This window comes from Phyllobates terribilis, unplaced genomic scaffold (assembly GCF_046119375.1).
Source record: "Phyllobates terribilis strain yellow unplaced genomic scaffold, ASM4611937v1 Scaffold_2__4_contigs__length_985480577, whole genome shotgun sequence".
NCBI lineage: Eukaryota > Metazoa > Chordata > Amphibia > Anura > Dendrobatidae > Phyllobates > Phyllobates terribilis.
Window position 1 is genome coordinate 760,206,809 of NW_027362762.1, and position 27,520 is coordinate 760,234,328.

The 27,520-nt window shown below is 43.2% G+C and overlaps 1 protein-coding gene across 1 annotated transcript in view; it reads left to right on the forward strand.

Moving 5' to 3' along the window:
- GPR143 (G protein-coupled receptor 143) overlaps positions 1–24,035 on the forward strand; it is a 45,308-nt gene extending 21,273 nt beyond the window's left edge. The window contains exons 4-9 of the mRNA XM_073667321.1: positions 2,244–2,336; positions 4,142–4,251; positions 12,572–12,680; positions 13,163–13,280; positions 16,073–16,325; positions 23,865–24,035. Coding sequence (XP_073523422.1) covers positions 2,244–2,336; positions 4,142–4,251; positions 12,572–12,680; positions 13,163–13,280; positions 16,073–16,325; positions 23,865–23,986 — 805 coding nt within the window. The 3' untranslated portion in view covers positions 23,987–24,035. The remainder of the gene's footprint in view (positions 1–2,243; positions 2,337–4,141; positions 4,252–12,571; positions 12,681–13,162; positions 13,281–16,072; positions 16,326–23,864) is intronic.
- The last annotated feature ends 3,485 nt before the right edge of the window (positions 24,036–27,520 follow it).

Here is a 27,520-nt window from a genome sequence, read left to right on the forward strand (position 1 = left end):
ATACTGAACAAGCCAGGTCAGAATCAAAGAGTCAGGGACAAAGAGAAAAACTGTTCCAAATACATAGTCGGAGATATCTGGGTCAGAGGTCATGAGGTCAGTGAGAATCAATGGGTAGAAAACCAGAGCTGGTAATAGGAAATACATCAGACCAGAGTTGGTATCCAGGGCTTTATCCAAAAGAATGGTCAAAGAAGACTTTTTATGAATGTGCCCATAGGTGCAGATTGTCATATTAGATTGCATTCAAAAAGATTCAAAAGGTCAACAGTTTTATTTGGTAAAACACTGTGACAAGAAGTCTGAATGAGCCACGCAAAAGAAATGATTAAGCCATGAAAGCTCTTCCTTTTCTCAGTTAACTGCAATTTGATACAAGGTTACATTATAAAAATGATTTAATTTGGGAAGTCATGCCTTCCTTCACACATTATCCACATGGTACAAAGATATCCTTCTAACCTTCTATGGATGGCCAAAGGCGGAACAAAACTCATCTGCATTTCACATGAGTGATTGCAAGAGACTGATGTAAGAGGCCTGATAAGAACATGATCTGAGCCCAAGTATAATTAAACCCGGCAAGAAGCAAAATTAGCACAATGAACATCAGGGTCTATTTACACTGAAGCGTGAAACCAGTATACATGCCCTAGTGTCCTACTTACTGTATGTGCGGGTGACAAGGGATCTGTTATAATGCATGAACATCAGAAAGAAATGTCTCGTTTATAGAAATGCAGTTTATAAAGAGTGTATCCTATGAAAGGATTGAAGGCCAGGGTGGAATTGTTGTGAACTAAGCCCTTGGGCATTGAAGGCTTTAGGCCCTTTATCATCTCCGTGAGAACTGATACCATTTTGAGATCAAATTTTATGGAGAGTAGAACATACTATTTACTGCCGGGGTTAAAAATTGCCAACGACATGTCAAAGAGTCACCAGGCAGGCCAGCCATAATGTGTGTCCTCATAACAGTGCCACGTATAGTGACTTCATAACACTGGCTTACACAGTGCTCCTATAGTAGTGTTACATTACCAATGATACAACAGTACCAGACAATCACAGTAACTCTATAACGGTATTATAGCTGGCGTTATAATCTTTAATAAGCCATGAGAATTGTGATGGGCTTCTTTAGGAGGGAACACCCCTGTTGTCTAGAGGTTTTGTACTTTTGTAATGTTATCATTAATGGCCAAGCTAGTGAGTTTGAAGTATAGAGCAGAAAGCGATCCACTCCTTTTTTTTTACTGTTTAAAAGGCCACCACGGACCTTTAATTAAAAGTTAAAGAGGTCTTGGTTGCAGAAAACCTGTGTCTCTTAGCTGCTTCTTAAAAAACAACTGTGCTTTACTTAACCTGGTGTAACAGGCCAGATTAACCCCCTGCCCAGAATATACCCGGGGTTAAAGTGGCCTAGGAGTTGTTGTTGGCCATATTACCCTGTTATTTGGACTAAAAGTAGCTTTAAAGGGGTATTGCCCTCTACAAGATCATATCCCAATATGTAGTAGGTGTAATAATAATAATATTAGCAAATAACTCCAATTAGAAATGTAGTATAGTTTTCTGATTCGCTATGTAGCTTACTCCATGTGCAGGGCATTGCAGGACCTTAGGTATCCATGGTTATGGCCTAGTTGCTAGTCGTCGTAACCATGGATACTTAAGGTCCTGCAATGCCTGCACATAAGGAAAGACATGGCGAATCAGAAAAACTATGCTACATTTCTAATTGGAGGTATTTGCTAATATTACTATTATTACACCTACTACATATTGGGATAGGATCTTTGAGATGGGAATACCCCTTTAAGCTGTCCTTGGTAATAAGGGCAGCTTTTTACAGGTTTTACATAAAAGGACAATGTTTCAGCAAAATAATGTTGCCATGGATGTTGTCTTGTGGTTCCTCTTATCAAGCCAAAAATGACCCATAGATCTTACACAGATCATGCTCTGACATTGAGAACCCAACCTCCCTCATGAGCAGACATTCACTGGCGTGCAGTGCACATTTTAAGCAGTGGGCACCCAGATACCCCCTGGCAGCAAGTATTAATCACATGTGTAAGGTTAATGTTTATGCCGTTTCTTAGGTTCTGTTTTTTTTATTTTACCTTGCTGTTAATGTGAGTGCTGTATTCTCCCCGGATCCTACTTCACGGCTAATAAAATATGTAGAGGACCTGTTTTGTGCTATGATATAATCCAGCGGGATCTTATTATCGTTGCAGCACTATTGTTCTTTACCACATGATGACATGGGGCCTGGCGATTCTACTTTGCGTAGAGGGTGTTGCAATGCTCTACTACCCTTCAGTATCTAAGTGAGTATCATCATTCTTCATGTATTATTCAGGACCCGACTATGGAAGCAAAGAGAAAAATGTCTCTAATTTCCAGCTGTTCCTTTTCTGTGATGCTCACATAATCTATAGACACCAGACTGTTATACTGGAAATGTTTGATAAAATACAATGTGCAGAAGTTTTATAATCACAAATGCCGTGACACAACATGACTTACTAAACTGGATTAAAATTAAGTCTCCTCTTGATAATCTTTAAACTCTGCTTTTATCCACTCAACTATGTCAACATTTAGTGATAATCCCTGATTTATGAGTTTTGGCTATTATTAATTATGCAAACCAGCTGTAGTCCACATACATACGCCTACTGCATAAACTTACTAAAGAACCAAAAGTGAACTTCCCTAAAACAAATGTAGGGAATTTATTGCAGGCCGCATCATTCCAAGTGGGGTTTCATTCACAGATGGTGTACTTTAGGTAGCTGTGATGGGGCCATATTTTGGCGCCTGTGTTACAAGCAATATATCTGGAGCACCAGTGCCTCTACTGAACTGAACTTCCACTGCCATAGAATATACTGTTATATCAGGGACTGTGCTGTGTGAAGGCATTTGTGTGTTCATTGATGCATTTATGTCTGAGCAAACATACAGTACATATCTCCTTGATATTTCTGCTTAGACAATGAATTGACACAGGCTGTCTGTTACAATCTTTCAGCGATCTCCTTACTCACAGAACCCCTTCACAGCGATATTTTAATATTCTTTATTCAGGAGCGCACCGCTCCCCTGCCGCTCCGCTCCCTGCTTGCCATGGGACGGTGCGCTCTTGATGATTGACCTTTTGGACAAGCAGTGTGGTTGAGCTGATGGTCCAAACTGTTGGCAGCAGAGGCAGCATCCGAGGAGTGCAGCGACCCTGGAGCTGCGTGGATCCAGCAATCATCTTCAGAGCAGTGCTCGCAAGCAAAGAGCTTCTAACTGCTGCACTCCTTGCCTAGGAGTCCGGTCACCTCTGATAGGCTACAGCGGTGGCTGATAACCTAGGCAACAAACAGTACACAATAGAATTAAAAGTCTCTTCCCTCTCAAAAATGGAGAGATTTTCAATAGCAAGTAAATTGCAAAGTTGCTTATTTTTTCAAACATTTTACAAAATTAACCATTCATTATATTGCTGAGAAAATCTCTTTAACATTCCTTGTTACTAGAAGGTCTTTTATACAATCCACCTTATATTCAGGTCTGTTTGGCCCTTAACCTTACCCCTGAAAGGTAAACGTAAGCAATTCATGAACTCATTAGATGCCTCAAGGCTAAACTGTGAACACAATTGAAATCATTGTAAAACTCAATTTTAGGGGCATTTAGGGGCAGGGTGCAATTTTGTTCTGATTGATAGGCCCTATTAGAACAGCAATCCAGCCATAAAAAGTGAAAAATCGCCTATTGCTTAGTGTTAATTTATATTTTCCCTCTACATTGGAGAAGCTTTATGCTCCATATTGCTTCATGGTACTGCACAATTTCTACATAGTAACATCAAATGACTGCTATTTCTGCAGTATATATTTTCCAAGAATGGCATCGTGCCAGCTGTATTTTAGTTACCTTTTCATATACAGACACACACAAACGAGCTATTCCTTAAGTGTCTGAAAAGTGCAAAAATGTATCTATAGTGAGCAGTCGCCCTTTGTTACAGCCCTATATATGCTACGTCACAAAGGCTTAGTGCATACATTGAAGTAAAGTTTTGACATGTATGGGTCTACATAAATAACGTGGGTTAAAATGGTTTCATCTTGTTTTCCAGTTGTGAGGAGGGTCTAGAACATGCAATTCCTCATTATGTTACTACCTATGCACCTCTTCTGCTCGTAATGGTAGCTAATCCGATCCTGTTTAGAAGAACTGTTTTAGCAGGTAAGATGTCATAAGCCTTATTTTATTCATGTGTGTCAAAGATAACACTGTAGAGATCACGCAGATCACACCGCCGGTTTGTCAGGGAGGCGCAGCTCCGCTGCCTCCAATCATCAGGACAATTACGCAATTGACTGACAAATGATGGATGCAGCTATGGCTGTTTCCACTGCTAGGTAACTCAGAGAACTCACATTATACTTTGGGGGTGCTTTTCTGCAAAGGGGACATAACGACTGCACCATACTGAAGGGAAGATGGATGGGGTCATGTATTGTGAGATTTTGGCCAAAAACCTCCTTTCCTCAGTAAGAGCATTGATGGGTCGTGGCTGGGTCTTCCAGCGAGAAAATGACCCAAAGCATACAGCCAAGGCAACAAAGGAATGGCTCAAAAAGAAGCACAGTAAGATCATGAAGTGGCCTAGCCAGTCTCCAGACCTTAATCCCATAGAAAACTTATGGAGGGAGTTGAAGCTCCGAGTTGCCAAGAGACAGCCTCAAAATCTTAGTGATTTAGAGATGATCTGCAAAGAGGAGTGGACCAAAATTCCTCCTGACATGTGCACAAACCTCATCATCAACTACAAAAAACGTCTGACTGCTGTGCTTGCCAACAAGGGTTTTGCCACCAAGTATTAAGTGTTGTTTGCCAGCGGGATCAAATACTTATTTCTCACTGCAAAATGTAAAAAATGTATCTAATTTATACAATGTGATTTTCTTGATTTTTTGGGGGGATATTTTATCTCTCAATGTTAAAATTAACCTACCCTTAAAATTATAGACTGTTCATATCTTTGTCAGTGGGCAAATGTACAAAAACAGCAAGGGCTCAAATACTTATTTCCCCCACTGTAGTTAAAGGTGGAATTACATTAACCGATTTGCGGTATTAAAGGAAACCTGTCACGTGAAAAAATGCTATAGATATGGGAATAATCTGCAGGTTAATAATGTTTTGAACGGCGCCGGTAAAAAGACTCCTGCTAAATAAACTTTATTCCTCCCAGTAGTGTTTTGGATTCAGTCACTGGGGCGATACCGGCGTGGGTTCAGTCAACGATTTGTGTATAGAGAGTGGCAGCTGTAACTGCACCCCCCCGCGTTGACTGACAGCCGGTCCTAATGAGCAAGCTGTCAGTTATTGCTGGGGGCGCGGTTACAGCTCTCTATACTGTACACAGAGCGCCTAGTGTGTAACTACACTGCCTGTGTCCCTGCATGGCTTCCCATCCCCCACCATGAACCTGTACCTGTGTCTATTCTTGTCTGAACCTACTTCCCTTGGCCAGTGTGGTCCAGGCTCGAACTCTGAACCAGAACATGTGTCTGACCTTGTCTGAACCAGAACCTTTCTCTTAACCTGTTTGTATCTAGGTCTGGATCTTTCCCTGTTCCTGTTATGTCAGAATCTTGATCTGTCTCTGAATCTTCCAGTGTTTGAATCTGTACCTGCTGCCACTTCTGCTGTATTTGAATCAGTACTTTCCTCCATACCTGTTGTTTGATTCAGTCCCTCCTTCTAAACCCGCTGTGTCAGAAGCAGTACCCTTCCTTAACCAGTTGTGTATGAATTAGTACCTATCTCTAATCTGTTGTCGCTACTTCATTGTAAGTACCCTGTGTGAACTTGGTCCTGTCTGTCCTGTGTTTACTTGTCCTGTGTATCAGTCCTGCCCGCCAGCACCTGCCAGCCTGTATGTCAGCCGTGCCCGCCAGCCCCTGCCTGCCTGTATATGAGTCCTACCTGCCAGTACCTGCCTGCCTGTATGTCTACCATGCCTGCCAGCAGCTGCCTGTCCGTATATCAGCCATGCCCGCCAGCACCAGCCTGCCTGCCGTGCCCGCCAGTAGCTGCCTGCCTGTATATTTATTTATTTTATTTTACTCACTTATATAGCGCAATTAATTCCACAGCGCTTTACAGACATTATCGGCACTGTCCCCATTGGGAATCACAATCTACATTCCCTATCAGTCTTTGGAATGTGGGAGGAAACCAGAGAACCCGGAGGAAACCCACGCAAACACGAGGAGAACATACAAACTCCTTGCAGATGTTGTCCTTGGTGGGATTTGAACCCAAGACCCCAGTGCTGCAAGGCTGCAGTGCTAACCACTAAGACACCATGCTGCCCCATATCAGCCATGCCCGCTATCACCTGCCTGCCTGTATATCAGCTGTGCCTGCCAGCACCTGACTGCCTGCCTGTAAATCAGCCGTGCCCGCTATCACCTGCCTGCCTGTATATCAGCTGTGCCCGCCAGCACATGTGTGGCGCCCCTGTGGGTTCAGTCGCCACAGAGGTACTGAATCTCAACCAGAGGTGTGGTATCCCACTCTCAGGTAAGGATGGAGTACTGCCCGGGACCCACACACTTGCATCAATTACAATCCACTTCAGAGGGAAGGGTGTGATTGCTCCTAAGGGAGAGCACAGTCCCTGGTCCCTAGCTGGAGGGTGGAACCATGTAGTGGGAGTGGGTGGAGGAAGTAGTTTAGGGGAGCACTTCAGTAGGAGTATAAGAAAGCAAGGAACCATCTAGAAGTAGCCAGTCCTGCTCAGGAGAGCAGTGGAGGAGGTCCAGGCTCCTGTGCTTGGAACAGGAGTTGAGAGGAGTGGGGCCTAGTAAGAGAGGCCCAGGAGAGAGAAAGAGAGGATGGGAGCAGAGGGAAGGCTCCATTGCGCCCGAATCTGCAGGAACGTGGAGGGATCAGGCCGCAGAGGGGACCAGCCCCTAACTAGTGGAGAACTACAAGGCTCAGCTAGAAACCGGAGGCTGCTGTACTTGCAAGGTGCAGCTGCCAACCACCACAATTACATCGCCGAAAAGGTGACCACAGAGGGTCCAGGGGACCCGACAAGATCCGAGGGTACCGGCTTGGGACACTGATTGTGAGGCGCAGGGCAGGAGGGTGAGAGCCAGCGCAGGAAGACGACCGAGGAAGGCACATAGAATGGGGTCCCGTTTAAGTACTCCTGAAATACCTGAGAGCTGCTGAACTCCTTTCTTGGTGAACGCAGGACGACGTGGGAGGTTACACACTGGCCTTGGTAGCCTGGAGTCTTTAAAAACTGTGAGTAAACCTTTAAGACTGCACCCCACTGTGTCCTAGAATTATTATCTGCGCCATCCCCTGCACTACACTGCACAGCAACATCTACCTCATTTATCATCACTACACTGACCTGGAGCTTACTTCTACCTGTGGAGAGCTGAACCAACTCTGCTGCGTCACCATCAGCTCCAGAGGATCTGCACCGCAGCGGCGGCTCTATATAGCCGCATACCACAGGTGGCGTCACGAACATTAAACTATAAAAACTATAAAATCCCTTTTTATTGGCCGCCCTGGGTCAGGGACCGGGTCACTGCCACTGTGACATCCCCTGCACCGACCAGCCCGGCACCGAGTACCCCACGGCCCAGGGGGAGCGTCACATGCCTGCTTGTATATTAGCTGTGCCCGCCAGCACCTGCCTGCCTGTATATCAGCTGTACCCACCAGCACCTGCCTTCCTGTATATCAGCCGTGCCCGCCAGCACATGCCTGCTTGTATATCAGCTGTGCCCGCCAGCACCTGCCTGCCTGTCTGTATATCAGCCGTACCCATCAGCACCTGCCTACCTGTATATCAGCCGTGCCCGCCAGCATCTGCCTGTCTTTATCCCTGCCGTTTCTGCCATATCTGCCTGCCTGTGAATCAGTTGTGCCAGTCAGTATACCTGCTGCACTCACTTGCACCTGCTGTGCCCGCCTGTATCCCTGCCACTCCTGCCAGCATCTGTCATTACAGCTTCCTGTCCCTTTGGGGGTCAGCTGCTGCTGCCGAACACCGCCCTAGAGTGGTACCTGGCAGCTACCTGCCGCACAAGCCTGACCACACCACTAGAGGCTCCAGCTAACACCAAGGTAGCTGCTTAGTTACGCCCCTCCGTGGTAAGTCCGGTCCGTGGAACAGTGGGTCCAAGCCGACTGAACCTGCGTCGGCGCCTCTCCTCTGAATGAAACTGGAACGCTACCGGGAGGAATAAAGTTAATTTCCTCCCAACAGAGTGGGGGCTCCGAGCAATTTCAAAATGCCATTAACCTGCACAGTAACCCCATATCTGCAGGTTATTAGCGTTTTTTCACATGACAGGTTCCCCTTAAATGACTACTGATCAGTAAATGTTTACCAATAAGCAGTTTATATGATGCAGCTAAAATGACATGCATTACAAAGTAGCAGAAGAATGAGGGGTCGCTCACTGTTTGTAGTGGGTGCTCAGAAGAAAAAATGTATGTACTGTATCAAGAAAACTTCGGCACTCCAATAATTATGAGAAGGGGTAATTAGTTAAAATTCCTTTATTGGGTTACAAGTTATTAAAATGTGTAAAATTGGAATAGAATAGGATATAAGATAGTCCGTAAGAAGTACACTAGGTCCGGGTGTGTACAGTAAATATTCAATAAATAAAATAAAATAAATAGAGTTCATAGATTTCAATAGATGGAATATCAGTTCAATAGGCCAGTAGGTAGTTCAATGGAAATAGGTCAGTACTGGCATATGAACCTGATTTTCCTTGATGGAGGTATTGGTGCGGAGACCGTGGTCAGACGTGGTGATCGTTCCTCAGCGTAGTGGGGTTTTTTGGCTTCTTTTTGGATTCAGCTAGGGAGAAGGGGGGGGGGAAATATATAATGGGAGTAAGATGATTCTTTTAGTATAGAGTTGTGCATACAGTTTGGTGATCAGGGGTGTGATCACGTACCTTCTGCCGGATGTGATTGGCCCACTTTTTTTTCGTTGATCCTGTCTGTGGGGCCTGTGGGGCCTGTAGACTTCACAGTGTATTAGTCATATTCAACCGCTGTGTCAGATTCAAACATGGCCAATGTCCTGAGAAGGAAGAAGCAGGGTGAGCTGGGTCCTGCCTGGGGACCCTGTTTAAGTGGGGTCTGACCTTGGTGAGGTACCTGCCCTTTTTTGGACGTGCTTTAGTGTGTAAGTTCACTGACCTGTGATGGGTCCAGAGGGTGGGTGTCCTTGCTCAGTCACCTGGGTCTGAGTGTGGTGGGTGCAGCAGGAGGCACTGACTGAGCTGCACGTGGCGGCTGCGATTGAGGTTAGCGTCCTGAGGGGCTGAACTAAACTGAGCAATGGAGGTGGTCACAGAGTGATGCAAAACAAACACAGAGGGGTTACTGTAGTGCGAGGAGTACTTACACTGGGTGGTTGTGCCATAGGTAAGCCAAGGGGCTTAATGGTTGGCCATGTTTGAATCTGACACAGCGGTTGAATATGACTAATACACTGTGAAGTCTACAGGCCCCACAGGCCCCACAGACAGGATCAACGAAAAAAAAGTGGGCCAATCACATCCGGCAGAAGGTACGTGATCACACCCCTGATCACCAAACTGTATGCACAACTCTATACTAAAAGAATCATCTTACTCCCATTATATATTTCCCCCCCCCCCTTCTCCCTAGCTGAATCCAAAAAGAAGCCAAAAAACCCCACTACGCTGAGGAACGATCACCACGTCTGACCACGGTCTCCGCACCAATACCTCCATCAAGGAAAATCGGGTTCATATGCCAGTACTGACCCATTTCCATTGAACTACCTACTGGCCTATTGAACTGATATTCACCTATTGAAATCTATGAACTCTATTTATTTTATTTTATTTTATTTATTGAATATTTACTGTACACACCCGGACCTAGTGTACTTCTTACGGACTATCTTATATCCTATTCTATTCCAATTTTACACATTTTAATAACTTGTAACCCAATAAAGGAATTTTAACTAATTACCCCGTCTCCCTAATCCATTCCACTATCGCTGGCGCAATTCTAAAAAAACTCTAAATCTACAATACATCCATACGGACAGGCATCGGTTCCCTGTCTACAAATTCGCAGCCACCATAGTGAGCGGCCTAATAGTGCCTTCTTCCTCCCAATCTACACACTTCAATAATTATGCTTGAAAAAGTTTTAAATTTTTATTCACATGTGCCCCTTGTTTCACAAAACAGGGCGTAAGCCCAAAATAATAATAAAGCAGACCAACGTTTCGACCTTTAGGACGGTCTTTCTCAGGGTCATCACTAGGCATAAACAAACAAATAATTAATGCGAAAATCCATATAAATTGAATTCCATTATACAATGTGTGAACAACAGGAGAGCGAAAATACATGAATATAATAAAGTCTATATATAGTATGCACCAAAATTTGGGTCTATTGTTCAATAGAATAGATAATATCAGAAGAAGCTAAGCTTTATAGGAAAAACGCTATGTGGCTCAAATTTATATGCTTGTGGATCTATACCTCATGGGAGGCCAAAGGGTTTACCAATACATTAACTGGAACTAATTGTACACAAAATGAGGTTTATATTACCAGTTTGAGAATGCTGTCTCACTCAGAGTTAGAGAGCTGGAAGTTTCCTATGTGACACAAAAATAGGAATTATATTCTCAAGACAGCATATAAGGTCAGCAATGGCTAGTATATATATATATATATATATATATATATAAACACTCACGGTCCCATTCATTCATTAGTGGTATCATACATGTGCCTGGGGTGAGGGTGGATAAGGCTGCACGTGCTGTGGGGGAGTGTGGAATGCTAATTCCTTTTATATCCAGTCCCACAGTCTCATTGGTGGTTCTGGTGGAGGCGCATTCTGCGAGAACAGAGCGCGCTATACTATTGCCTTGAGGATCTACAGGTCCTTCAGATCACGTGTGTCGCGACTTCCTGGCACATGACTCGTGACTTCCGGGAGCAGTGGAACGCATATGCGTTCCATAGCGTCCGCTACTATGTAGCGTTATACTGCAAGGGGGAAAGACTGAGTCACCAATGTAGTGTGCAGGTGCGTGCACAGTGATTAAAGGGGAAGGGAATCTACCATCAAGGTGCACAGAAAATAGTAGTTATCCATTAATAAACGGAGAAAGTGTGGTCCTTTATGAATGAGGGAGTGAAAATCCGCTATTAGCCAGGCATCCTGGAGTGCAGTGAGATGGGACACTGGTAGTATTAATGGGTGACCTAAATATGAAAGAGAGGAGAAAACAGATGAGAAAAATAGCTTATGAACCTTGAATATTTATTTATTAATGGATAACTACTATTTTCTGTGCACCTTGATGGTAGATTCCCTTCCCCTTTAATCACTGTGCACGCACCTGCACACTACATTGGTGACTCAGTCTTTCCCCCTTGCAGTATAACGCTACGTAGTAGCGGACGCTATGGAACGCATATGCGTTCCACTGCTCCCGGAAGTCACGAGTCATGTGCCAGGAAGTCGCGACACACGTGATCTGAAGGACCTGTAGATCCTCAAGGCAATAGTATAGCGCGCTCTGTTCTCGCAGAATGCGCCTCCACCAGAACCACCAATGAGACTGTGGGACTGGATATAAAAGGAATTAGCATTCCACACTCCCCCACAGCACGTGCAGCCTTATCCACCCTCACCCCAGGCACATGTATGATACCACTAATGAATGAATGGGACCGGGAGTGTTTATATATATATATATATATATATATATATATATATATATATATATATACTAGCCATTGCTGACCTTATATGCTGTCTTGAGAATATAATTCCTATTTTTGTGTCACATAGGAAACTTCCAGCTCTCTAACTCTGAGTGAGACAGCATTCTCAAACTGGTAATATAAACCTCATTTTGTGTACAATTAGTTCCAGTTAATGTATTGGTAAACCCTTTGGCCTCCCATGAGGTATAGATCCACAAGCATATAAATTTGAGCCACATAGCGTTTTTCCTATAAAGCTTAGCTTCTTCTGATATTATCTATTCTATTGAACAATAGACCCAAATTTTGGTGCATACTATATATAGACTTTATTATATTCATGTATTTTCGCTCTCCTGTTGTTCACACATTGTATAATGGAATTCAATTTATATGGATTTTCGCATTAATTATTCGTTTGTTTATGCCTAGTGATGACCCTGAGAAAGACCGTCCTAAAGGTCGAAACTTTGGTCTGCTTTATTATTATTTTGGGCTTACGCCCTGTTTTGTGAAACAAGGGGCACATGTGAATAAAAATTTAAAACTTTTTCAAGCATAATTATTGGAGTGCCGAAGTTTTCTTGATACAATGCATTACAAAGTAGTCAGGAACTTTTTTTCACAAAAGTCAAAATTGTTCTGCTGTCTTCTCTAAATATCTAGTTTCTACCGTGAACTCGCAAGTAATGTGCAGAAATCTGTTTTTAACATACTTTTTATTTTTTTAACAGTTGCCACATTATTAAAAGGAAGACAAGGAATATACACAGAAAATGAAAGACGTCTGGGAACTGAAATTCAGATACGCTTTTTCAAGATTATGCTGGTGTTCATGATATGGTAATGATTTTCTGTTTTGTGTTAGGTCGGGTTCCCATCACATGCGTTTTTTGTGCCCGACTCAAAAAGGCGGAAACTGACAAAAATGAGGTCAAACAGAGCACAAAGTGACTCCGTCTGCTTCGTTAAAGTCAATGTCGGATATGCCTAAATCCTGTTTTTTCAGGACTTTAAACAGAGACACTATATCGTGATATAGACCCACCCTTAAAATGAAGAAGAATTAAAAAAATGTTTTGGAGCAAATGTATTCAAATTTTAAGAATTTACAGGCAGCACCTAATGGGCAATTTATCAAAATCATAAGGTTTTTTGAAATTTTTTAAGGGCGAGATCACATGTTGCGGGTGGCTGAGCACATGGGGTTGTGGTTGTATAATTTTATTGCACATATTGTCATACAGTCATTAGCTCAGGAGAGAGAGTGACTAATATGTGGTACATCACAGCTGACGCTAATATCTGTTTCATCTTTTTATCAGTTGGTTGTCCAATATAATCAATGAAAGCCTTTTGTTCTATCTGGAAATGCAGCCAGACATAAATGGAGATCAGCTGAAGAATGTGAGGAATGCAGCACTTATCACATGGTTCATCATGGTAAGCCGGCCATGAACTCAATCAGCTTCCACTCTCTGTGCCTAATGAAATATCTTCTATGTCTTCTGGGGATGTAACTGTTCTATATTTAGTAATTTATCTAGAAACTTAATAATAAGGAGCTACAAATGGGTAAACTTAGCCCTGTATCAAGGTATCTTAGCGGTTAGAAATATTCGAACAGTATTACATTATTTTGATATACGCAATCTCTGACCTCTATATTTTTACATTAGCATCAGATCAAAATGATAGAATAAATGGCTGTGCACCCACAAAATCAGAGCAAACTATACACAAATTGCACAACAACAGATAATTCCAAAAATTAACACCTTTATTGTATAATATCATTAAAAGACATGGAAAAGGAAAACAAAATCCAACAGGTGGGATAACATTAATAGAACACAAGTATATCAATGATACATAAAAGGAAGTAAATGGTATTTGTGAATTAAATATTTTATCATAGTGATAATAAGGACTACCAGTAGAGTAGACAATAAATAAATAGCTCGCATGTAATAGATAGAAACAGCCTAGACAGTGCTACAAATATAATGCTGATTTCTCTATGAATCATAGATAAATATGCTATCTGGAAACTTAAGACCTTGAATATATTGTACAGTATATTACTGGATGTACCAAATAACAAGGGACAGTAAAATAAAGTGACAGTGCAAAAATTAGATCAAGAATCAAGTCTCTAGCAGATAGGTTATACAAAGTGACAGTGCATAAAAGTGCGACCGTACAGAATGTACATAGAGCTCGTGAAAAACAGAAGAAAGCACCTAGGGTTGAGGGAGTACAATAAATGAAGCCAAAAAGATCAAACCAAAATTATAGAATCAAATACAGTATGCTTACCGCCGAACTACTTGTGCCCCACACCGGATTCCCGACGAGCGTTTCACCACTGCGGGCTTTCCATCGTTAAGGCCTGCAGTGGCGAAACGCACCTTTTATGTATCGTTGATATACTTGTGTGCCATTAATATTATCCCACCTGTTGGATTTTGTTTTCCTTTTCCATGTCTTTTAATGATTTTATACAATACAGGTGTTCATTTTTGGAATTATCTGTAGTTGTGCAATTTGGGAATAGGTTGCTCTATATTTTTAGGCTAGATTTACTCAATTGTCTCTGATTTTGTATAATTGTAAAACAAATCAGTGAAAATAGCACACATAAGACTTTAGTGTGTACTCTGCTTTTTTTTTCTCACTCCCATAGACTTAGAGGGAATATGTCAGTAGGATCAACCCTCCTAAGTCATCTACAGGGGCATACAGGTCATAGAAAAATGAAGAAAATGATATTTTCATATCTGCAATCTGATGTCTTATTCCAGAGAAATCCATGCTTTTCTTATATGTAAATGAGCTGTTCAGGACTAGGAGCCAGACTCTGATCTGCATGTGAATCTGCCTCCAGAGATTATTTTAGATGAAAAGGTGAGTTAAGAGTGTGAGACATGTAATGACTAACACTTTGTTTTCATAATCACACACAGCTCTGTAGTGAGATCAGAACTAACACAGTACATCAGAGCTAACGCAGTACAGCAGAGCTAACAGTAATGAGACACATTTTGTATCTGTTGTACTAACACATCAGCACTGCAGATGTCCTCTCATAGTGCTGGCAGTTAGTGTGGAGGGATAGGAAGTACTGCAGAGCTGACTTCACTGAAAATGTGATTGCAATGAGACCAGTTTCTTTTCTGCTGTGCCGTATTAGTTATAACTACGCACACCTCTGCAGCAAAGCTGCTGCTGCAAATGTGTGTAATGAGATAAAGTTCACTTCTGCTGTACTGCGTTAGCTCTGATGCACTGTGTTAGTTCTGATCTCACTGCAGAGCTGTGTGTGATTATGAAAACTAAGTGTCAGTCATTACATGTCTCACACTGGTAACGCCTCCTTAGGGAGATCTATGTCCGGTCCATAGATCCTAACAACTCATTTACATATATGACAAATATGGATTTCTCGGGAAGAAGACATCGGGTAACAGATATCAAGGTACCATTTTATTCAACTTTCTATGACCTGCATGAACATATAGACGGCTTAGGAGGGTTGATACTTCTGACAGATTCTCTTTAAAAGGTCAAGTCTGATCTGCCAAAAAATGGATCAAAATAAAATATGCATGAGTCAAAGAAAAAAATTTGATGTGGAAATAGCCTCATTTACTTGTATGGGTCAGTAAGCTGTCATTTTGATCTTACAGAGATAGACTTTATTCACGTGTCCATACTTTGTGGTCATTAATTCCTCAGCAATTGTAAACCAACACCAGGAATAGCTCCAAAATACAGAACATTTGTGAATTTTTCAGTTATAGTTTTTCTCTCTGTAGATCCCATTCCTAATTTTGACTGACCAAGTACTGATGTGTGAATAAGATCATGAAAGGAATTTTGTTCAGCGTTGTTGTGGTGGCCATTTTTTGCAAATTTGGCAAAACAAATTATTGTTTATTACTTAGAATTAAGATCCTGGAGAAATGACACTGTTTTATTGATTGAACATGCTGACAAAAATGACAAGTGAGCATCAGAATCTAAGAAGCTAATACAAAAATGAAAGCTAATATGGCTGTGGATGGTGTTGTGGGTTTTACGAAAATGGCCACCACAAATCAAAAAATGTCATTGTCTTTGTAGTAAAAGATGTACTCACATACGGCACCATTTACAATTTTGGGTACACATGTATGGCTTGTGTTTTATGTGATGTCACAATTACGCATAATCTCTGAACAACTCATTTTTAGGGCATACTGAATCCCATGCAGGGATTCCTGTTTACACTGGCATTTTATGGATGGACGGGTTGGAGCATTAGCTTCAGGGGTCAGCAAAAAGAAATCCCATGGGAGCCTCTGACCAGCTCATCTGCTGTAGAGTCCACACGTAATGGCGTGATGGGTTCCTTCCTGAATTATCCTGGGTACATCCAAGACCCAAACAAGGCTGAATTGGGGAATAGCCACCAGACTGACGAAGCACTAAGCATGCTGTCTGAAGGTAATGGGACTATAGCTGAGAGAATAACCAGAAATTCTCCAATTTACCAAGGATGGTAGTTATCAGTCATTCCCAGCTATTTGATTATCTCACCTACTTATTGTCAGATGAATAATAATATGAAATGTTTAAGACCAAAAATATATTAAAAACATGTGAATTTCTAACCTGTACACCCAAGAAGAAAGTCATTTTGGCTTGGACCACTGCATATTAAACTTCTCATACCTCACTTGCAATTTTACATTCTCCCAATCACTGGCTCGCTATAATATAATTAGCAACACTAATACATTTGTAATGTCCAAAGACCGCATGGTAATGAAAATCTCATCAATTTCTCGATTAAGGGCATGGCACCTGAATGTGACCAATTCATATTACGTCAAGTTTTTTGTTAAACGTTGCTTTAGGAATTTTTTTTTACATTTTTCATGTCATTTTCTATGTTGAAACAATTCATAATTACAACAAAAGGTATAACCTATATGTCCATCCAACAAGATCCAACATTCACAATAATTGATGGCCATTACTCACCTTCTTTCCGAGCGCAATGACCACTGCGCATAGAAGTCAATGAGTCATCTCTATACGATTTCTTCTATTTCTCCATGTGGCTGCTGTAAAGTATATTTATAGATGCTGTTAAAAGCAACTTAGAAAAGATGGTCACACAATCATCTATTAAACATCAAAGAAAAAAATAAAAAAAGATCTGAAAAAATGTAATCTTCTCTTTTGATCTATATTGCAATCAAAACTAAAAAAAATTGAAAGAATAATAACTATAGATGGGGAAAAAAATTGTTATTGAATCAAAATCGGGTTATCATTGTGCCCAAAAATGTTGGATTCAATTTGCACGAAACCAGAAAAATGGCAGTGGTTTGGTCCTGATGAAGAGACTTGGAAACCTTGAAATGCGTTGACACAATAAACCGCATTCATGCTTTATCCTCGTGTGTGATCGTATCTTTTGAACTTTGGGCAGCGTGGACTCAGAACCACCGTATTCCTCATTGTCAAGTATAGAAAAATATATAACATAGTCCATGTAACTCCCAAATTATTACTTGTATTTCTTGTAAGGTAGAGGTTTCTTTTTTTTACAGAGAACCTTGGCTTATCTCTGTGACCTTCTATTGTTTAGTAGGATTAGCAGAATACACAATTTTATCAATTAAAATGACATACGATCATGTAAAATTTTAGACTTTTTTCTCCAGACCTCTGCTTTTTCTTTCTTCTGCACCAGGAAGTGTTTCTCTCCTATGTGACAGCTGGGTTGAATTACTTCTCGGCACATTCCCAATCTACAACCTTGATGTATCCATACACATAGCTCCTAAACGTCCCGTATACAGCGGGACAGTCCCGGTTTTGAGACTTTGCCCCGTTGTCACAGCCGGGATCTACTTGTCCCGCACGCACAGCAGTGAAAAGTAGCCACCACGCCCCCTGTAGCTTTGGTTCACTCCCCCTCTAGCTTCGGGCCACACCCCCTCGCACTCACCTTCCTATGAACTTCACAGGAGCAGTGATCCATCCTGCAGAGCGCGGCCTCCAGCCTATGTCCTGTGAGGTAATTGGAATCAGCAGTCAGCTCTGTGTGCCTGAGTGCAGGAGAGGAGCGGTGATACAGCCCTATGTCTGCTCCTCAGGGGCCCCGTGTATCTGCAGCAGACACAGTGTAACACGGGTACTTTAGATGCAGGGACACAGAAACACAGAGCAGCCAATACGGGGTTAATAAACAGGGGAGGTTTATGATAACAGGGTCAACCTCCACGCAGGGAGTAACAGGGGAAAATATGGGGGAAAAACAAGGGAAGTAGCAGGTAAAAGTCTATTACTGACAGTTCACAGTTTAACTAGATGTAGCAGAGTCGAACCTGTTGTAATCAACAGTTTTTTCACTTAGCTGACTCTTGCTCCTCACAAGGCAGTTGCCAGCTGATGCCGGTGTTGATTCTTTTCAGGCGTCCCCGCCCAAACAATGCTCCGTCTTCTGGCGGCAGCGGGCCGTCTCCGGTTTTACCCACTGAGCCCCTAGTCCATAACACGGCACCTCATGTGCCCGGCTCCACGGACCGTGCGTCTCTTCTCCCTCTAGTCGGCTTGACTCCTCCAGTCCACTGCACTTGGATCTTGCTCCAAGTACTGTAGCCAGGAGCCTGGACCCTCTCACACTGCTCTGCTGAGCAGGACCCAGCTCCGCTTTTCCATGCCAACGACCTTGTCTCTTCCTCTCTCTAGCCAGGCCACCAGTTCCCCGGTCACCTGACCTCTCAGCTCTCACTCTGGACACACCCCCAGCTTCCCAGTCACCTGACTCCTGTGCTCGCAGTCTGTCTTCCCCCTGTAACCAGAGGCACGGCCCCGGCAGTTCCGGATCCCTTGCTCTGAAAGTACTTACACCCCGGTCTTCCCCCTTACAGCAGCAGTGAAGAAGAGACTCAGGGGAAGCAGCACACAGCAGATGCTGCTGGGGGTGATAGTTTTTATTTGCTCAGTGATAGAGATTAGGGGATGACATGGTCGCCTGCCTGGCAGAGCAGAGCTGCTGGGTCCTAGCACACCCAGTTCAACTCTGCTGGTAACTTCTCTCTCTGTAACTGCAGGTCCTATGGAGGCTCAGGTACAGGGTGCTGTGGAAAATGTGCAAAACCACACATGACCTTTCTGGTGACAAATCCTGTGAAAAATGTATGTGTGTACAATGTACAGCTATATATATTTCTCCCCCATAACTTTAATTGTTTACTAACCTCTTCACGACATGTGCCGTACATGTACGGCACATGTCAGGTCTCTTCCTTTTGGTGCGGGCTCCGACGCCGAGCCCGCACCTTTCTGGGGACATGACAGCTGATCTGATCAGCTGCCATTGTGCCCCTAACAACCGCAGGTGGAATCACGATTCACCCATGGCTGTTAACATGTTAAATACCGCTGTCAAACTCTGACAGCGGCATTTAAAATGTCCGCAGCGGAAGGGCGTCACTAGTCTCACCCATCGGCGCCCGTGTCACATGAAGATGAGAAAGTTCTGGCGGCTCCGACTGTGAATCAAGGAACAGGAAATATCCCACAGGTCCCAACGAGAGATGAGCAGGACGCACAAATGACATCCTGCCGACCCTAGGTGATCAAAAGCCACGCCGGGAACGATGGATGGTGAGAGATTCACGGCCTCCTGTCCAGCTGCCAGGTGTCACTGATCTGGACGCTGGACCAGAGACCCAGGAATCCATCCGCTCATCTCTAGTCCCAACCATCCCGGATACAGCGGACAGTCCTGAATTTGGGCCTGCGCCCTGCAGTCTCAGGCATCTACTGAATTTCCCTCACTGCCAGTGCCCCTCTGACAATTCCTCTTGCTGGGGGAGAAAGATATGGTAACGGGGCATGGACTGGGGTATGGCGAAAATTTGCCGCCATAATGCTGATTGACAGCAGGCTCCCCACAGTTTTGCCGCGGGGAGCTGACTGTCAATGAGCATAATGTAAGCAGTCACACCCCTTAAACAGAGCAGAAGAGAAGAAGCTGCTCTGTGAGCATCATATTACTGGAAGACGCAGAATCACTGGCAGGAGTGGTCCGTGACCGCTCTGAGTCAGCAAAGATCGGAGGCAGGTAGTTGACAACTACGTGCCTGTAAATTCTTAGGCCCAAAAGAAAAAAAGAAAATAGTCCTGGATGACACCTTTAATAAAACAGCTTTACTATGGAAAAGGTAAATTCATCATTTGGAAAACGTTTTCGTTACCTAAAAATACACGACTTTAATTCTCTGTTTCTTCTTGCTGAGAGCTGATACTTGCTGTAGATTTAGCACATAGGGCAATATGTGGTCTACATGCATGTTCTCCATCTCATTTAGAAAGAACTGAAAATGACAGTCATTTATCCCACTCACTCCAGGACACTGCTGTTTATTTAGCTGATGGAAGCTGTGTGCGGAGCGAGACATGAAGGAGAAAGTTGGCTGCGCCATTGTTTGCTTTTCTAATGTCAGTTTTTCCATGACATCCCATAATAGTAAAAGCTGTGCTAACATAGATTTCTGTCCCATCACAAGTTCTGGGAAGAAGTGTATTTGAATAAATACAAAAATAAGAAAGGTTTGTATTTTAGTGACTGCAAAATGATTTAGAGCATTAGATTAACAGAATATAGAATTTGTATATTTTTATTCTCTGACACTTTTGCAACTCGAGCTATCTACTTGGAAATCTCTTGATACAAGGGTGGGACAAACCCAAAGCAGGGGATTCAGATGTGTCCCCCCATCTCCCCTGAGCCCTGAGGTTGAGCATCATTGCTGATGGTTGGATAATTCTTCACTTTCTCCCATTGAACCCTTTTGTTAACAATTCCTGTGTTCTTATCTGTAATACACACTCCATATTGCTCCATCCTCTCCATACATGTGCATTTTGCCATGGTCTGTAGTAGGGTCCACTCCTTGTTTCTTCTCTCTTATAGTACACCGGGCACCCACTCACCTATGTCCTAACTAGAAGCACCCATTGTACTGTCCTACAGTATTATTTTATTAGGTATTATCAGCATCTCATTGCTATAAAAGGAATCTAAATTTCACCCGCTTACCCCCTTTATGGATCCATAGGCCACCTACTCTGTTTAACCCTTGTCTAGATCCTGATTTCATGCATCACACATAGCTATGTCATTGCTTTTACGCAGCATAATTATTATGAAATTGCAATATTTCCTGTAGGGTTATGTTCCTGCACCGGGCACCTCGATGGGGAACCAGGATGTGGATGACAAACACTATATAACATTTTTTATTCATCATGCGACTTTACCGTTATTGTTATGATAGGTGGGGATATGATGTCCGGAACCTCCACTGATTATGATAATGAAGAGGTGACTGCGCCAGTGTAGTGCTGCTTCCATCTCTCTATTTTGTCTTCGCAGAGCAGACCTCATTACCTAGATGTATAGCGAACTGCTGCATGGTGCCATTTAAACTACAGTAGCACTGCTTCACCTTTATTCTCAGGATTAATTAGACCTTCACCAATCACATATCATAAAGTAAATCCTAGCAATGTACCATCACTTTAAGGGATGGGAAAGCCCCTTTAAAGGGAATATTGGAGCAGGTTTTTGCTGTGTAATCTGAGAGCAGCAGAGAGCCTGATTTCAGCGATGTATCACTTACTGGACTGCTTGGTGTAGTTTGGACAGAATCCCTGTTTTCGCTGTTGTACATGTAGCAGTGGTCAGAATGATGCCTCTGTATAACCCCGCCCACACCACTGATTGGTAGCCTCCTGTGTACACTGTGCATTGTCAGCAAGCTACCAATCAGTGGTGGGGGCGGGGTTATACAGATTCGCTTGACTGGCCTGCACATGAGACCTGGACCTCTATGACCTCCTGCTGATAAAACACTGATTGTAATGAAACTACAGCACACTGCCTAATAAATGACACATCCCTGGGATCAGGCTTACTTGCCCTATATTATGCTGCTCTCATATTAAGTAGCATAAACCTGCTGACAGATTCCCTTAATAGCATCTGTTTTAGTCCCAGATGTCACTTAAATGGCTCATGTTGAATTGCAAACCAAAAATATATATTTCCATTAAACATGATGCTGTGCTGTACCGCACACTATGTACCCTGACTTTTTTTTATTATTCCTTAATCTATGTAGAAAATGAATTCATACCTTTCAAAATATTGTTGGAATAGACTGCGGTATATATTAGAAATGACATTTGTAACATTTACAATAAATATTTTTGAAAATACCTTGATGCCTTTTATTTATTGTATATATTTACAAAGCATTTTGCCCAACTAATTTTGCTGACATTTGCAGTATGTCTGGGTTACGACCCAGTAGCTATTGTGTTTCTCTTTTGCAAGGACAATTCCACTTAAAGGTGTTGTCTGAGATAGAACAAAATTGGGGTAAAGACTGGTAATGCCGTAAAATATTAAAATAGGCATTGCATACTTGTAGAATCCCCTGCCACTCCTGCGCTGCCTCAACGCTGCTCCCCGATGCTCCTTGTTTGCTGGTTGTAGCGGTGACGTCCCATTTACAACACATGATCAAGCAGCCAATCACCAGCCTCGGCTGTAGGCATTAGGACACTGAGGCCTAAACAAAGACTGGTTGGGGGCAGTGAATGGGCAGCACTGCAGCTGCACAGGATACAAGGAAATCATGCTTATTTTACTGTTTTACAGCATTACCAGCCTTTGTCCCAATTGTGTTAGATGCATGGAAATTTAATGTCTTCTGCTTTCCTAAAAAAAAATTGTAACATTTTGCCTGTAAGAGCTGAATTGTTTTTGGCTGTAGGGAAAAGGGCCGTTTGTGCTCTGAAATATATATATATATATATATTTTATATTGGTGTAGCTATATCTTTAAAGGAAACCTGTTATCTGATTCATGCTGCCAAAGCCACAAGCAGCATGAATCAGAGCTCGGCTGCACAATTGCAGGTATATTTTTCTCTGAGACTTGTTTCAGATAAAATATACCTTAAAGATCAGCTCTTCCCAGTGCTGTTGCAGGTGATTGATGGATCTCTCATGTGTATACAGGGAGAGATCTGTAATCATCCACAGCAGTGCTGGGAAGAGCCGGCTGAGGACTGAGCTGGGGTAGTCTGGTCTCTGGCTATGGTTCCTGACCAGATCTTTAAAGTATATTTTTTTCTGAAACACCTGAGCAATTCAGAGAAAAACATACCTGGTTGTAATGGTGCAGACATGATCGTATTCATTCTGGCCACGGTTTGGGCAGCATGAATCAGATCACTGATTCACCTTTAAAAAAAAACACATTTTTTGTTTTACTGTAAATTTCTTTTATTCTGAATGAGGCTTGATTATGAGATATTTTTGTATTCTGTATAAAACTGACCTGTAAAAAGAAGATCTGCATCAGAGAGAAAGTTTAAAATAATCACAAGTTTTAATTTAAAGGGAATCTGTCAGAAGGTTTTTGCTATTTAATCTGAGCGCAGTATAATATGAGGCAAGAAAGCCTGATTCCAGGGATGTAATCGATTACTTTTCTGTTTGTTGTGGTTTCAATACAATCAGTGTTTTATGAGCAGGAGGTTTTCACTAGAGGACTAGATCTCACGTGCAAGGCAGTCCATCTAATCTTTGTAACCCCACCCCCAACACTGATAGGCAGCTTGCTGAAAATGCAGCTGCCAATCAGGTGTGTGGTTGGGATAATGCAGAGCTCAAGATTCATAGCACTGCTACATCTACAACAGAAAAAACAGGGATTCAATTAAAACTGCTGCAAAAAGTTCAGTAAGTGAAACAACGCTGGAATCAAGCTTTCGGCCCCTACATCATGCTGATCTCAGGTTTCATTGCAAAAACCTGCTCACAATGTAAAATTGCTTTAAACAGGCATATCCCTTTTTTGTATGAACAAATGGGAAAGCAGATGGCATAAATATAAAGAATAAATGAAATGATGGGTGTCTGAATATGGGTCTCTTTTGTTTTGCTAGGTTCTGAAGCTAGCACAATTGAAATCCACATATCCAATGAAGTGCCAGATTTTCATGACATAGAGGCTGACGATGAATCAGTGGAAAATGACTGTCACACTGAACCAAAGGATGCAGACTGACAGTCATAATGCCATCAAATCATAGGACTCTCAAGAATTTGCATTGTAATGTTTACCCCATTAAAAGAATATTGAGAGCTGTGACTATTGGAGCATTTATAGGTCATGAACTGGAAACTATACACATCAATAAAGCTTCTGAGCAGTTAGGACACAAAGGCCAAGTTCACACATAGCAGAAGTGTTGCAGTTTTGGTGATTTTTAAAGCTGCATAATATGTTTTTTGTTTTTACTTATAAAGAACAATCAGATGCTTTAGGCTGTGTGCCCACGTAGCGTTTTTCAAGCGTATATGCTGCGGAATTTCCGCAGCGTAAACGCTTGAAAAACGCATGTAGATCCGCACCCCATGGTCCCCAATGGCATTCCGCAATGTCAATGCCCATGCTGCGGATTTTTCCGCAGCGTATATGCTGCAGTCAAAAATCCGCAGCATGTTCATTAATTTTGCGGAAGCGCTGCGGAATCAATGTGCGGATGGTACCCAAGTCTGGAGGAGAGGAGACTCTCATCCAGACCTGGGTACCAAAGAACCTGTAAAAAAAAGAATAAAATAAAGTTTATACTTATCTTCTGATGTTTTCCCTCCGTCGCGCTGTTGTCTGAAGGACCTGCCACGTCATTGAGTCATGTGACCCACCACATGACTCAATGACGTCACCGCAGGTCCTGCACACAACAGCGTGAGCCGCTCAAGACTCCGGACGGGGCAGAGAATGCATCAGAAGGTGAGTATAAAGTTTATTTTTTTATTTTTTACCATTCTGAACAAGTTGTCAAGCACTTTTCCAAGTGATGCTTGGAGAAGTGCTTGATAACCCGCATGCGGAAATGCATGCAAGGACGCCTCACAAACGCTTCTACCTGGCGGGAAAACCGCATGTAATATCCGCATGCGATTTTCCCGCCAGGGAGAAGCGTAAAAAATATGCTTCAGGTCCGCAACGTGGGCACATAGCCTTACAGACATTATCATCTCTTTCTGTGTAAAAATGCTGTGAAATGAGTAGCAAAATCAGTGCCAAAATCTGTATTTAATATTTGGAATTTGTGGGTGTGGATTTGCACCAAATTCCTAGTGGGATAAACATGGCTTGATTGTAATAGCCAGACATTTCTGTGGTTGAATCAGTTTTTTACCTACAAAGTGAAAGACTAACTGCTTTACCATTTTGGCTTACCCCTAATGCAATGGCTGATCGGTGAAGTAGCTCCTTGTCGTTGGTGGCATTTCTACATATTTGTTCACTAGTGTTGAGCGAGCACTAAAATGCTCGGGTGCTCGAAGCTCGGGCCGAGCTCGCCGTGATACTCGGGTGCTCGACCCGAGCAACGAGCCCAATGTTAGTCTATGGGAGACCTGAGCATTTTTGCGGTGGCACCCCCGGCAGTCTTTTAAAAGCCTAACAAGTGCCCAAAACGATAGTGACAGTGCTCAAATGACATGGGGACAGCATGGGGATCGCCCCAGGAAGCATTTCTGACCCCCAGGTCACTGCTGTCAACAACATGGTCAGAGGTATTAAGCCACTTTTACAGGCTCACAATAAAACGAAAGTGAAACTTTTTTCCTGTGAAATATGTTAAGGAACATCCTTTCCAGGGAAAAGACTTGTGTATAAGTTAAAATAAATGACCAAAAACAAAAATACTCCTCCACACCTTCGGCTATGTTCACAAGTAGCATTTTTTATGCGTTTTTGCACTTTTGTGTTGCTTTCAACTATGACAAATGCATTCACCGGGAAATGTCATTTTAACATTTTACAACCTTATCTGGCCATGTGCTGTGTGACACATGCATAAAGTGCTGAAAAGACATGGGAACAGCATGAGGAAGACCCCTGGAAGCATCTCTGACTCCCAGGTCACTGTCTAAAAGTGTGCCCATCTTAAGTGATCCTTGCCGCATCAGAAGATGCAGACTTGCAACTATCCCAATGCAAGTTATAGTCCCAGGGCAGTGTTCAATTGTACCTCCCCCATTCCTTGCAATTCAAGCGCAAGTATGCAGCCTGCCACCCACCCACCCCCAGGCTGCAATACCATACTGCTTGCTTGCTTGAACTTGAAATTGGGCCTTTTAGGCATGTGGAGGCGGAATCTGACCACCACGTCATGGCTGTGTTGGCGGCCTGGAATCCATACTCAGTCCCCAGCCGCCCCGCGGCCGAGTGTCCACACGGTCCCCAGTCGCCTGGGGGCAGTCGGGTGTCCATAAACGGTCCCCAGCCGCCCCCATTTCTCCTTGGAACATCCCCCCACACACTTTTCTTAGCCCGGCCTGCTTTAGGCAGCATTGGACGAGCCCACCAGAGAACCAGACTCCTCCGGTGGGCCCTGACTTCTCCATCGGTGGAGTTGAGAGTGCCAAGGTGAGGAGCATGATGATGATGACAGAAGTTAGCATCTGCTATGTTTTCTTTTAATGCAAGTGTAAGTGTGCAGCCTGCCACCCACCCACCCCCAGACTGCAATTCATACTGCTAGCTTGCACTTGAAATGGGGCCTTTTAGTTTAGAGGAGGCCGAAGCTGGCCACTACCTCATGGCTGCTTCGGCAGCGAGGTATCCATACTCAGTCCCCAGCCGCCCCTATTTGTCCTGGTGTGCCTTATACATAAGATTAAGCGCGTATACCAAAACATTACCTGTGCCCTCCCCAGTGCATTTAGTGGGAAGGAGAGCCTATTCCGCTGTAGTGTGTGCATGCCAAACCCCTGTTCATGGTACATGCGAAGATGCCTCCCACCTTGCACCTGTCGTTGCAGACTTGCAACTATCCCCATTCAAGTCCTTGTCCCAGGGCAGTGTTCAATTGTACCTCTCCCATTCCTTGCAATGCAAGCGCAAGTATGCAGCCCTGCCACCCACCCACCCCCAGGCTGCAATACCATACTGCTTGCTTGCTTGCACTTTAAATTGGGCCTTTTAGGCATGTGGAGGCGGAATCTGGCCCCAGCCACCCCTATTTGTACCGTTAACCTTTCCCACACTTTTCTTAGCCTGGCCTGCTTTAGGGCAGCATTGGCCGAGCCCACCGGACTATCAGACTCCTCCGGTGGGCCCTGGCTTCTCCATCAGGGGAGTTGAGAGTGCCAAGGTGAGGAGCATGATGAGGATGATAGAAGTTAGCATCTGCTTTGTTTTGTTGTAATGCAAGCGCATGTATGTAGTAGCGGCTAGGCCTGAGGAGGTCAGCGTTTTGGCGCATATCCTACCTCCTCCGAGGATTGATGGATGTTTTCCTGCTACTATCCAAGTTCTATGACTCCCGTTAAAACAAAGCTTCAGGTGATAAATGATGGATGAGGTAGTGGCAAAGGAGAAAGAGCAGGAGGAACAGGGAACATTCACATCAATATCAGGCCAGTCAACCAGATATGTCTTGTAGGATATGTTTCTGTAACAAAAGGAGCGGTTCGGCTACGCAGTTATAGGGCATACAGTGAGTGCAATGCCTACCAAAAATTTCGAGGCACTCCAATGCCCCTTGGAAATGACATGGAGGTCAGAGGGCGTTAACTAAACCTT